The following is a 12,480-nucleotide window of genomic DNA, read 5'->3' on the forward strand; positions in this document are numbered from 1 at the left end:
GGAGGAGGAGGAGGAGGAGGAGGAGAAGAAGAAGAAGAAGAAGAAGAAGAAGAAGAATTATTATTTACATGCCTCCCATATGACTGGGTTGCCCCAGCCACTCTGGGCCAGCTTCCAATAATTAGAAACATTAGTCAATAAATAATGTTCCAATAATTAAAAATTCCAGTAATTAAAAACATAGTTATTTCCTTTACATGTAACAGGAAGGCGTTCCACAGGGAGGGCGCAACTTCCAAGAAAGCCCTCAATAGTAACAAACCCAACATTTTATGCAAGCACCCAATTGTAACATATTTCCCAGAAAGCCTCTATCATTTTAATTGGCCATAATGCCTTCTGTAATAGTGCTTCCTCTCATTCAGAAGAACTCCATTGGGTAGAAGATATTATGTGTGATTACAGTGTAAGTAAGCAGCCACTCCCTTATTATCATATTAATTAAAATCATTAGGAAGAGTCATGCTCTTCCCTTGAAACATATTAATTCATTAGATTTAGTGTAATGTACGTCACAGATCTCACACCATGGTCTGCAGACAGTGCTGGAACTAAAAGATGGGCAACCCTTTCAAGATTACCTATGTGTCCCTTCTGAACTGAAACATTCTCAAAGGAGCTATAGGAGCTACTGGCAGGTGCAAAGGTACCCACAGGCACCACACTGCCTATTCCTTTGCTGAGAGCGTACTTGAAACTTACTTCCTTGCATGTTTATACTTATTATACAAATTCTGGGAGATTTTTTTGAAGTGTTAAAGCAGAACAAGCAACATTCTGAGTTTCTGGATGAGGCAGTGTGCATTTGCAGTTAAAGTGGAACTTGTAGTTTGATATGTGATAAAAGCAGAAGGGTAAGAGAGCAAGTGATATGGACAAACACCATAATGGTCAAGGAAATCTTTATCTCAGGGACAGTGGGAGCCAGTGCTGCTTGAAGAATGTGCAGAAGCAAAATGTATATGAGATCAAATGCTTACTTCACAACACAACATCAAAAAAAAATCTTTGTCAAGTGTTGCATCCGAAAATATATATATAAATGCTTTGGAAAAGTATGAACTACTACTGCTTATCTTATTACATTTTTTTAAAAAAAACCAACTGCACAACTTTCAGTGAAGTATAATCCGCACTTCCAGGGTGCCAGAAAAGTTAAGCCACCTGGAGAAAATGACTTTGGGAAATAATTCATGATTTTTTAATGATGAAGACTAAAAAAATAAGGCTTAAGACAGAACTGATCTATTTATGAAATGCTTCCAGCTGTGCTCATCCACTAGAATAATAATTTTAAGAAAAACAGCAACAGGATAACACCTTTTTTTAACCAAAAGGTTATAAAATAGCTTTGAAGGACTCTTTCTCAGGCTAGCTATTATGTTAAACAAAAACTGCAAAAACAGTGTATGTTTAGGGTACAGCAGAAATGACCCAGTGGAGCCATACTGTAATGTTATTTCAAAAATGCAGAAAATGTGCTCTCAGATTGAAAACAGAAGCTTTTCTTTCATGATTTGCATGGGATGAAGGAGATGTATTTCATGACTGCTATGTATTGGGATTGTGGTATGCATGTGGGAGGAGACCCATAGGGCAGGCTTGGTCCATAACCACTTATATTAGACAAAACACACCTAGAGCAAAACTTAGCTATGTATAGATACAAGCTCATACTAGTACAAGATGGAATGCATAATGGCTGTGGAAACAAAAACAAAACTGTGTAAACACCATATAGTTAAACTTTAACCATTCTAACAGCCTATCAAATAAACTAAGCTTCTGCTTTAGCTCTGCAGGGAAGGGCTCAACAAACAGTTAAAACATAAGAAGCCAAATAAAAGAATAACAGAGATTTAGTTCAGCACATTGCTTTGGCTGAGACCTTGCAGAGTTATAGAAACTGTCCCTACACTACAAAACAATCTAGAAATCTCAGTCTCGCTTTCCCAGAAAGTAGGATTGCCGGGGGGGGGGGCAGAAGAAGCTCTCAGTGGTGCCAATGTGACCTTTTACCCCCACCCCCACTATGCATGCTATCCAGCAGGAAATTTTGGGGGAAGTTGCAGCAAGTGGGAAGGGTTTTCTAAGACTACATGCTGTGCAGGAACATAATTTATGTTGGGAAGGGAAGGGTCGAGAGAAATAAAAATATGAGGTGGCCCTATCTGCCACTGTCTTTGGAATGTGATTTATTCCACTTATGATAATCATGATTTCATAGAAACAGCACAAAACTATTACAGTGGAGACAGGGCCAGCAGTCAAACCCCAGAAAAACATTATTTACCTTCCAGCTTGTCCCTGGCCATCTATGGCCCCACTAACAGATTATTGGTTGGGGCCATAGATTATGGCCAGGAATGCAGCTCTCAAGAAAAAGTGACCCACCTGTTTTTAACTGTTGGTTTTTACATTGTAAGACACCCTGGAAATCATTTTAGGCTTAAGGGGTGTGGTATAAATACTTGTAATTCACCTTTTTTTAAGCATTCAGAATTAAATCTATTTTTTAAAAAACAGAAATGGAAAATGAACTTGCCTGGTACTGGCAATCCTCTTCCCTGCTCCAAAAGAAAAAAATAGCAGGGGAAGGAAAAGGCAGACCAGTTGGGTCAAAATGTAACCTTCCACAATGGCTGTCCTATGGGCTAATCCATGCTTGCACAAGTTTCTCCTTTAAGTCTTACCATGAACTGTAAGACTTAAGAAAAGAGTTGGAAAAGGTTCAGTAAAGGGCAACCAAAATGATCAAAGGGATGAAACAACTCTACCATGAGGAAAGATTGCAGCATTGGGGTCTTTTTCGTTTAAAGCAGAAGTGAGTGAGAGGAAACATGATAAAGGTTTATAAAATTGTGCATGGAATGGATACAGTCATAGACAAGGCTATGATGGCTACTAGCCATGATGGCCATGTACTACTTCCAATGTCAGAGGCAGTATTCCCCTAAATACCAGTTTCTTGGAACTGCAGGCACACAGAATGCTTTTCACTCATGTCCCACTTGGGGGCTTCCCACAGGCATCTGGTCAACCAAGATGTTGGGCTAGATAGGCCATTGGCCTAATCAAGCAGGTTTGTCTTACATTTTTAGCTGTGACCTCGTTCAAACAGATGCAACAAGATTCATGCAAGCACAATGTCCAAGGACACCGCCTTTACACAGCTTATGCTGTTAAACCTGTACATTCAAGCTGTACATTCAAACATAGTTAACTAATATAGGCAAGCTCTGTATACAAACCAAAGATTTTATGGTACTGATGAAGTAGAGCTTAAAGCCTATAATGTAAGAGAAGAAAAGGTACACTTTTTAGAGCATGTTTTACAATTGCACCGCACTACAGGTATACACGTTTCCAAAACACTCAAGCAACCTATCCCTTGCAATCACAGGCACAACTATGAGCCAAACTACTGCATGGCCTAAACACTGTGCAAAATCTACCTATTCCCCTCCTGCTGATAGAAATGGGTTGGCCCTGAGCTGTCCTTAGTTTTGAGTGGAATGTGGGTATTATATGATTGCAGCTCATGGCAGAGGCTCTGTGACTGGCCTGTGGTTTTTCCAGGCCATGGCTTCTAGGATTGCTTAGAATTTGCGAGAGCTGACTAGCAGTTTGTTTGTGCTGATACTGGACACGGAATTATGTCAGCACAACACATAGGGTTTGTAGATTAAGCCCCACATAATTCTAAAGCAGGCCAGCTTTCCAATGAGTACATCCTTAACAATACCATCTATAGGTCTTATTGATCCACCAGATAGTCATTACGGTCAGTAGCCCCAGAACTATGAAACTACTTTAAAAGCAAGCAGGGCAGACAGAACCAAGCCTACAACTAATGTCCCCATTGCCTCTTTTCATCCAGATAACAACAATTCCAGAATGGGATTTCAGCTGTCTGCAAGGAGAGGGTTCTACCCTCCTTGCCCATACACCCTTTTTGATTTTAAAATTCAACTGTTCTGTGGATGAGGAAAGTTCCACATACTTATAAAAATGAACACAAGTGGCTCTTGCATCTAATTCGCACCCCCCCCTTCCCTAAATGAGAGGTTAAAGCAAATCGGCACTGGAAAGCAAAATGGATAAACACAGCTTTACAACCCATTATTTCTAACATGCTAAAGCTCAATTCTCATACCAATCAGAAGCTGGTCATTTAAACATACTGCATTTTTTACTACCTCTCTCTATGGGGTACCTTTTACCTACAGTACCTTTAATAAGGTGAAGTGTTTGAAAACTCCTTTCTGAACTCAGAAAATACTAGAAACATCAAAAATAAGCAGCAGTCCTTTACACACTTCTCTCTATATAAGCCCCACTGAAACCAGTGGGACTTACTTCCAAGTAAACTCAGATAGGTATGACCTGCATTTCTGCCAATCATTAAATATCTCTATTCTCAATAAAAGAATTGACCAAATTACAATATATATGGACATTAATCTCTCTGATATTTCAGCCACAGGTGAAAAAGTCCAGGGAAATAGGGAAAACACTGTTAAACACGTTACCTCATATCTTTCTTTGTTCAGTTCACTTCGCTCCTTCCTGAGCAGTTTAAGTCTCTTCAGCAAGAAGAAAAAGTCATGGCTAAAGAGAGGCTCTTCAAACCAATTAGCAGCACTTTAGTGCCAGCCGCTCAGCAATCTTTACAGCCTCAGTCTCACTCATCATGTTACCAGGAGGTTTTAAATTACTTGTTACATCATAAGAGATAGCAAAGCAGGGCAGGACTCTTAGCACATTATCTGCTTAATTAATATGTCTTTAACCTCTTGAAATCGCCATTCCAATCCAAATTAGCAGTTAATTAGTTATAATAGTTTTGCGACTCTACTTCGTTGTCAAACACTGACGACTGTGATATGGAAACATCCCTGAAGCTGAGACAGTAAGGCATACAAAGTTATAGGTACCACCACCTCAGAGACAGTGCCACACACACCAGCAACTGTTTACTTTCTATCCTACTCTTTTTACTTTACTTTCTTTCCCTGAAAAGTAAAGATCTTGATAGTTCTCCAGAAAGACCCCCGTCTGACCCAACAGCCAGCTAAATTATCAAGTTCCCTCAATCAAGAGACCATCCCCTGTTTGTGTTGGAATTTCAGTTAGAATGTGGTGGTTTGAAATCAAGAAAGCCATTTCTGAACAGTTCCAGCCAATAGGCTTCAGTTATGCAATTAGGTCAGAGAAAGAGGAAGGTGATTAGCCAAATGTGGCATTTATGATGCTCCAGGGCCTTTATGAACTCAGACAGTGATTTCAAATTGTTCTGCGGGGAACATCCTGATCATGTTTTGCCTCCAAGGTATATAAAATAGACACAACAGTAAGTTCTGGAAGAACAGCTTCAATTGGTATAATTGTGTTGAATTACACAGAGCTTTCCATAAGGAAGAGTTTAAGAGTCCTTTATTCCTGGCTACATAGAAAGCAATCTAGGCTACTAATATAGTGTATGATAAGCAGAAAGCCGAATTACGTAAGGTATTCGACATAATGAACATTGGTCTAACTGGTTTGTTCGTTTTGCCAAAGTTGTTGTGTAACTTGAACAACACAGAGACACTCTATAAAGAACATTAGAAGAGGTCACAGTGACCCCACAGACATGGATGCTGATTCCACCCCCCTTCTGTTTATTCATTGGTCATCTGAATAGGGTTTTTGAGAGAAGAGCAAAAATATTTGCATTTGTAGACTACTCTGTTCCATACATAATTGTAAACATGTCTTCTGCTGTCTGACTGATTAAGAATTCTATGCAGTTTAGTTAAAGCAGTGAACTTGCAGAACACAACTTTGTGGGTGGAAACACTTAGGGTTTTACATACTGTTCCTGGCCACATAAAAAATATATACTACTTGTACTCTTACTCTGCCCTATGATCTACATAGATGGGCAGACTAGAACTGACGTTAATAAATATATTGCAGAATCACTCAGTTTTACAAATGGTATGCCTAATATTATAAAACAGCCTTACTGTGCTACTGTTAGGAATTCAACTGATTTCAAAAGGTTTTTTTCATGAAATAAAAATATGAGTATTTGCAAAACCAGGGGTCTATATTGCAAGTTGCAGTTTCTTCTGTAGGAATGTTCTTACACTGCTTGCTCTGTGCATTCCCTCTCACTTTTATGGGTGATAACTCAGTAGTAGAGCATATGCTATGCACACGAAAGATCCCATATTTATGCACACACACCCCTGAAACCCTGGGGGACATGGGTGGCACTGTGGGTTAAACCACAGAGCCTAGGACTTGCTGATCAGAAGATCAGCGGTTCGAATTCCTGCGACGGGATGAGCTCCCGTTGCTCGGTCCCTGCTCCTGCCAACCTTGCAGTTCGAAAGCACGTCAAAGTGCAAGTAGATAAATAGGTACCGCTCCAGCGGGAAGGTAAACGGCATTTCCGTGCGCTGCTCTGGTTCGCCAGAAGTGGCTTAGTCATGCTGGCCACATGACCCGGAAGCTGTACGCCAGCTCCTTCGGCCAATAAAACGAGATGAGCGCCGCAACCCCAGAGTCGGCCACAACTGGACCTAATGGTCAGGGGTACCGTTACCTTTTACCGAAACCCTGGGGAGCAATTGCTACTCAGTGTAAACAATAGCTAGCTGGATGGGTCAATGGTCTGATTTTCCTGCTTCATCATAATCCACAATGTAAAAATCAAAGTTGATCTAAGTTTCAAAGTAAATAATAAATTTCACTGATTTGATAAAAAAAATTACTGTGGAAAACATTTGGGGGAAATCAGAGATATATTGCTAAATGATTCTCCCAGTAGCCTATACACCTATGTAACACAACTTTTATCAGTTTTGCCACTTAAACATATAGCACGTATCTGTACTGCACAATTAACCTTATTATACATTTGTGTAAAATAAGCCCAGGACTGCAGCAAGAAGTTTTGCCAGGCATTCTGTTTTATCCAAGTGCAGTCAAGAGTCCACAATAAATTAGCATATGAATCTGCACTAGTGCTGACACTGAAGGTCACTTTTTAGGATGAGAAAAAACAACAACATAAGCCATGCGGTATTTTAAACATTAGTAATCCTAATCTAAATTATAGAGCAATATACCACTTTGAACACAAGTCAGGAGTAATATATTTTTTTTCATTGCTGAATGTCTAAAAACCTGATTTCCTTCGTTTTACAAAAGACAGTTAATCACACAATGAAATTATATAATCCTCCCTATCACCCTTCATACATGCATCTGACAAAGCTTATGGCACCATAAACCCTATAGCTAATAACATTTACTTATTCCTATATTTCCACAGCAGTGTCTTTTTGAATATCTGAACTTTTGAAATGTCTCCATAAATAGGTCTTTCTAAAGAAATCAAAGAACTTAATCTTGAATGCAGTTTCTTATAGATGAGTTTTTAAAGATCATAAGAAATACAAAGGAACAGGAATACCCTCCCCCCTTTTATCTCACTTGAGAGCTTACTTGAGTTTACTATTATTTTCCACTAACATCAATTTTGCCCAATATGTGGTTATATAAAATTTATCTTATATCGCTACCATCAAAGCATTTCAGCTATCTTTCTTAAATAAACTGGCCGCAGACTTCAATTCACGGTTTCCTAAAGAGTTGAACAAGCATAATCTGAAAGTTGAATGGAAAACGTATGAGCATAATCACCATCTTTTTACCTGCTGAGGCCTGCAGTGTGTTACAAAGCAGCATTGCCGGAGGAACAGATCCCTAATAGAAAATCCCTCTGAGAGAATATCCGGTACAGGAGAGGGAGACAAAGGAACCATCTAACATGCAGTCTGTAAGCAAATATACAACCAGAAATAGTGAAGAAATGGAAAGCAATCAGCTTGCGCTGAAGGTTCCAGAGGAGAAGAAACATACATAAATGAACAGGACACTCCAGGGCTTCAGAAAGATGAAGGCCTACCTAAGGCCTTTACAGATTTCCATCTAGGGCAGGCTGACAAGTTGTCATGTTAAAATGAGGAAAAACTGCAGATAAAGGCATGCATGCTTCATCTCCCTCTAGAGGGCCGGAGGACTTGAATCTCAGATTACTTGGGAAGGTAACATATTTTAAGAGTTAATCTTGCCGGCTTCATCTTTTTACTGCTAATTTATACTGTCCCTTATAACGCAGAGTTCCAAGGCAATATTTCTCACGAAACATTGACAGGTGGAAGCACAACAGGCTTGTGGTTAAAAGTCTTTCCAACCTTATAAAAGGAAGCGTCAAGCTCTTCAGTATGATTCCATGTGATACAAACCAGTGGACAGTATGAATTAAATTTCCTGATTTTAAACCAGGCTTCCTCAAACTCGGCCCTCCAGATGTTTTTGAGACTACAATTCCCATCATCCCTGACCACTGGTCCTGCTAGCTAGGGCTCATGGGAGTTGTAGGCCAAAAACATATGGAGGGCCGAGGTTGAGGAAGCCTGTTTTAAACCATAGCATCTGGGGGGGGGCATCTACTGAAGGATAACCACAAACAATTCTACGCAAAAAGATAGAATAATAATAATAATAATTTATTATTTGTACCCCGCCCATCTGGCTGGGTTTCCCCAGCCACTCTGGGCGGCTTCCAAAAAAAAAAAAATTTAAAATACTCTAATACATCAAACACTAAAAGCTTCCCTAAACAGGGCTGCCTTCAGATGGCTTCTAAAAGTCTGGTACTTGTTGTTCTCTTTGACATCTGGTGGGAGGGCATTCCACAGGGAGGGCACCACTACTGAGAAGGCCCTCTGCCTGGTTCCCTGTAACTTGGGAATATTTGGATTTCTGTCTTATTACGTTTGGCTTGGTACAAGGTAGCTATCCTGATGTCACACCAGTAGGCTACCCTTTACTCATTAATATTATGAATCGCACTGTGCAATTATCAGGAGGAACGCCATGCTGCTAGATAATTTCAGGCATCAAACACACTGCCAGACAACCTGCATATGAATACCTCTATTCATGGATGGAAGCAGACCCTCCAAATGTCCCTATTTTCCACGAACAGTCCCAGATTTACAGAAGCTGTCCTAGTTTCTGATTTGATGCCAGAATGTCCCACTTCCCTATTTTCATCAGAGAAATGTTGGAAGGTATGGAGTTATGCAACCCCCAAGCCAAGGAGATAAGTAACTATACAACATTTAGAAGACCTCTATTATACAGGACTGCCTTCAGAGAAGTTTTTAAATGTTTAATGTTTTATTATACTTTTGTTGGAAGCCACCCAGGGTGACTGGAGCAACCCAGTCAGATAGGCACAGTATTGTTATTATTATATAGAATGTCCCTATTTTCATTGGAGAAATGTTGGAAGGTATGTGGAAGCTGATGGACGAGAAGCTGCTCACATGTAAGTTTTCCTGATGTACAGTCAACAACAACATGCAGAGGCCAACTTGAAGTATGTCCAAGTATGTGGAAGCTGATGAACGAGAAGCTGCTCACATGTAAGTTTTCTTGATGTACAGTCAACAACAACATGCAGAGGCCAACTTGAAGTATGTCCAATACCAGAGGTGTAGCCCTGCTCCCGGTAGTTGTGTGGAGGCAGCTTAGAAAGCCAATTATCTGGATTCTGCAAACTCTACAGCAGAAATAATGTATTTGCTCTGTTTCTGACCTCATCACATTTCTATGACTTGCAGTGTAATTCTACACATGTCAACTCACAGGCAAGTCTCACCAAGCTCAGTGAGATTTACTAACAGATGTAGTTGCACTTACTGGACAATGCTGTGCATGCTTACTCTGAAATAAGTTCCTATCAGCTTCATGCCTAGTAATTGTTTAGAGCTGTAGTCTAACTCACAGAATGAATCTCAATGTAAAATGCATTAAAAGTCTGATAGTGCATGCCTTTCTGTTTCTGTTGCAAATCAACACTCAGTAAAACAAAATGGCATTTTACATTCCAAATGGCAATTCCGTGTTTAGAAATTGCTTAAGACAGGGTTACAAGGTATGAAGACACACATGTCTTCATTTGGAATATGAAGAAAAAGGAATCCATAGCTGTCAAGTGTCCCTTATTTGAAGGGACAGTCCCTTATTCCAACACCATGTCCCGCTGCTGTCCCTTATTGATGGATGTCCCTTAAATGTCCCTTAAATGATGTCCCTTAAATTTCAAAGGAAGCAGCTCCTCTCCCTCCCTCCCTGCCGGCCAGGGAGGAGGGAGGCTTCAACTGTGTTGCTTGGCTGTGTTGCTCACCCCATAAGAAGCCTAAGAACGACTGGGGGGTGGAGCTTGCATGCCTTGTGTGTGGCTAGTTAATGCAAGCGGAGGGGTTTTTTGAATGCTGGACGCCATTTTGTTGCACGTGCTGCTGCAAACTTTGCAGTGCAAAGCCAGGCTGGGGAGTCATCTTAAGTTGAGGCTGCATAGGCCTCGTGGTGCATGTGATTCAGATTCTATTCAGTTGAACCTCTGGTTACAAAGTTGGTTGGACAGTGTTCTCAAAGCTACCAGCATGAGTTTGACCAGACTGCAGGAGGACAGGAAGACTGGAGTGCCTGGAACAGGTGAGGCTGCAGGTCCCTTATTTTGGCTGCTGGTCCCTTATTTTCAAGGCTGCTGGTCCCTTATTTTCAAATCTGTAAGTTGATAGCTATGGGAATGTCTTTGTGATGCAGGAGTTGGGAGGGAAGCAATTTCCTGATGCAGTACAGTGGTACCTTGGGTTAAGTACTTAATTCGTTCCGGAGGTCCGTTCTTAACCTGAAACTGTTCTTAACCTGAAGCACCACTTTAGCTAATGGGACCTCTTGTTGCTGCTGCGCCGCCGGAGCACGATTCCTGTTCTCATCCTGAAGCAAAGTTCTTAACCCAAGGTACTATTTCTGGGTTAGCGGAGTCTGTAACCTGAAGTGTATGTATCCCGAGCTACCACTGTACTCTTAAAGGAACAGGAACCCTACCCTCCATTGCAAATGGCACTTGGGCCATACTGCTAATTATCAACATGTAAAATAAAGACAGAGGGTTGTATTCAACTTTTACTCAGAGAAGATCCATTAATCAACCAAAATTATCACAGACATTAATTTCAATCCAGAGTGTATCATTAGAATGAGGGTTTGAAAGGATGAACAATAGTTCAATTCTCTACTACAGGCTTCCTCAACCTCAGCCCTCCAGATGTTTTTGGCCTACAACTTCCATGATCCCTAGCTAGCAGGACCAGTGGTCAGGGATGATGGGAAGTGTAGTCTCAAAACATCTGGAGGGCTGAGGTTGAGGAAGCCTGCTCTACTATCTCAGCTTGCAGAAAGATAACACATGTAGGTGATAAGGGGGGTTTCTGAAAACTTTGGATGGATGTGTAAACACAGGCATCCCCAAACTCGGCCCTCCAGATGTTTTGGGACTACAATTCCCATCATCCCTGACCACTGGTCTCGTTACCTAGGGATGATGGGAGTTGTAGTCCCTAAACACCTGGAGGGCCGAGTTTGGGGATGCCTGTGTAAACGTATTAGAAGGAATAATTTAGATTTGTCCAATAATAAGAAATGCATTATATTTATTTTACTTCATAAAATTTATATAATGCTTGATTGTAAAAATAAACAAACCTCAAAGTAATTTATGAAGCAAAGAAGTCTCCACCTGAACTATATCGACACAGACTGAGAGCACTTGATGTCAAAAAAAGTATAGAGAAGCTTTTAAAGTTTAAACAGACAGGTGCTGACAAATGTCTGGATCAGGATATATTAGAAATACATATACTAAACCTCCCATGTACTCAGTGTGGGGGACAAGATAAAAAATGGTTAAGGAGAGTTAATTCAAAAATCGACCAGGTTTTTTTAGGTGGATTGATACTTTACTCCAGTTCGGTGGAAACAACTTCCTTGCGAATTTGCCCCAAAACGGAATGTGACATTTGTGTGATAAAGAACACCAGATGCACAGGGTTCTGTCTAACATTGTGGGGGCCTGGCACGCACATGACTTCACACTGTGGAAAGAGGCCTGACGGGCCCTCCTGCGGCTGTGACAGGCTCCGCTTCAGTAGGAGGGGCCGACATAGCCCATCACAGCCACAGCAGGCCATTTGGAGGGCATAACATGCCCCATCAGGCCTCCTTTCATGGTGTGGGCTATTGAATACTGAGGCGGGCCAGCCCCCTCATTTAAAATTGGGGGGCTCAGCCCCACATGGATGACGCCCTTGAAGAACAGCATTTTTCCCCCTGTGGTTCCTTCATCTAGACGAGTGGTTCCTAAACTCCCCCCTCCCTCCACCAGATTACTTGAAAATTGCCTAAGATTTTATTGTAATGTGCTGCGTTAAATTCTGTATGATTTTTAATTGTATTTCCACAGACCACCTGAATGATGCTCACAAACTCTGATCTAGATTTTACCAGAGCTGCAAGGGGAAAAAAGACAAGAGAAAGTGACCCTCTTGACACTAACTCTACAGGAAT

The 12,480-nt window shown here is 40.9% G+C and overlaps 1 protein-coding gene across 4 annotated transcripts in view; it reads right to left on the reverse strand.

Annotated features, from left to right (window-relative positions):
• The window catches only part of UGT8 (UDP glycosyltransferase 8), a 46,092-nt gene that overhangs the window by 18,545 nt on the left and 15,067 nt on the right, over positions 1 to 12,480 (reverse strand). Inside the window, exon 1 of one of the 4 annotated variants that reach the window (XM_053403628.1) lies at positions 7,918 to 8,179. The exons of 1 other annotated variant lie outside the window; for it this stretch is intronic. Coding sequence is in view for 1 of the 3 variants with exons in the window: in XM_053403625.1 (XP_053259600.1) it covers positions 7,710 to 7,743 (34 nt within the window). In the remaining 2 variants the exon portion in view is untranslated. Of the gene's footprint in view, positions 1 to 4,532; positions 5,139 to 7,709; positions 8,180 to 12,480 lie in introns of those variants that run through there. 2 more of the 4 variants (XM_053403625.1, XM_053403626.1) reach the window with 2 other exon arrangements.

This window comes from Podarcis raffonei, chromosome 9 (assembly GCF_027172205.1).
Source record: "Podarcis raffonei isolate rPodRaf1 chromosome 9, rPodRaf1.pri, whole genome shotgun sequence".
Lineage (NCBI taxonomy): Eukaryota > Metazoa > Chordata > Lepidosauria > Squamata > Lacertidae > Podarcis > Podarcis raffonei.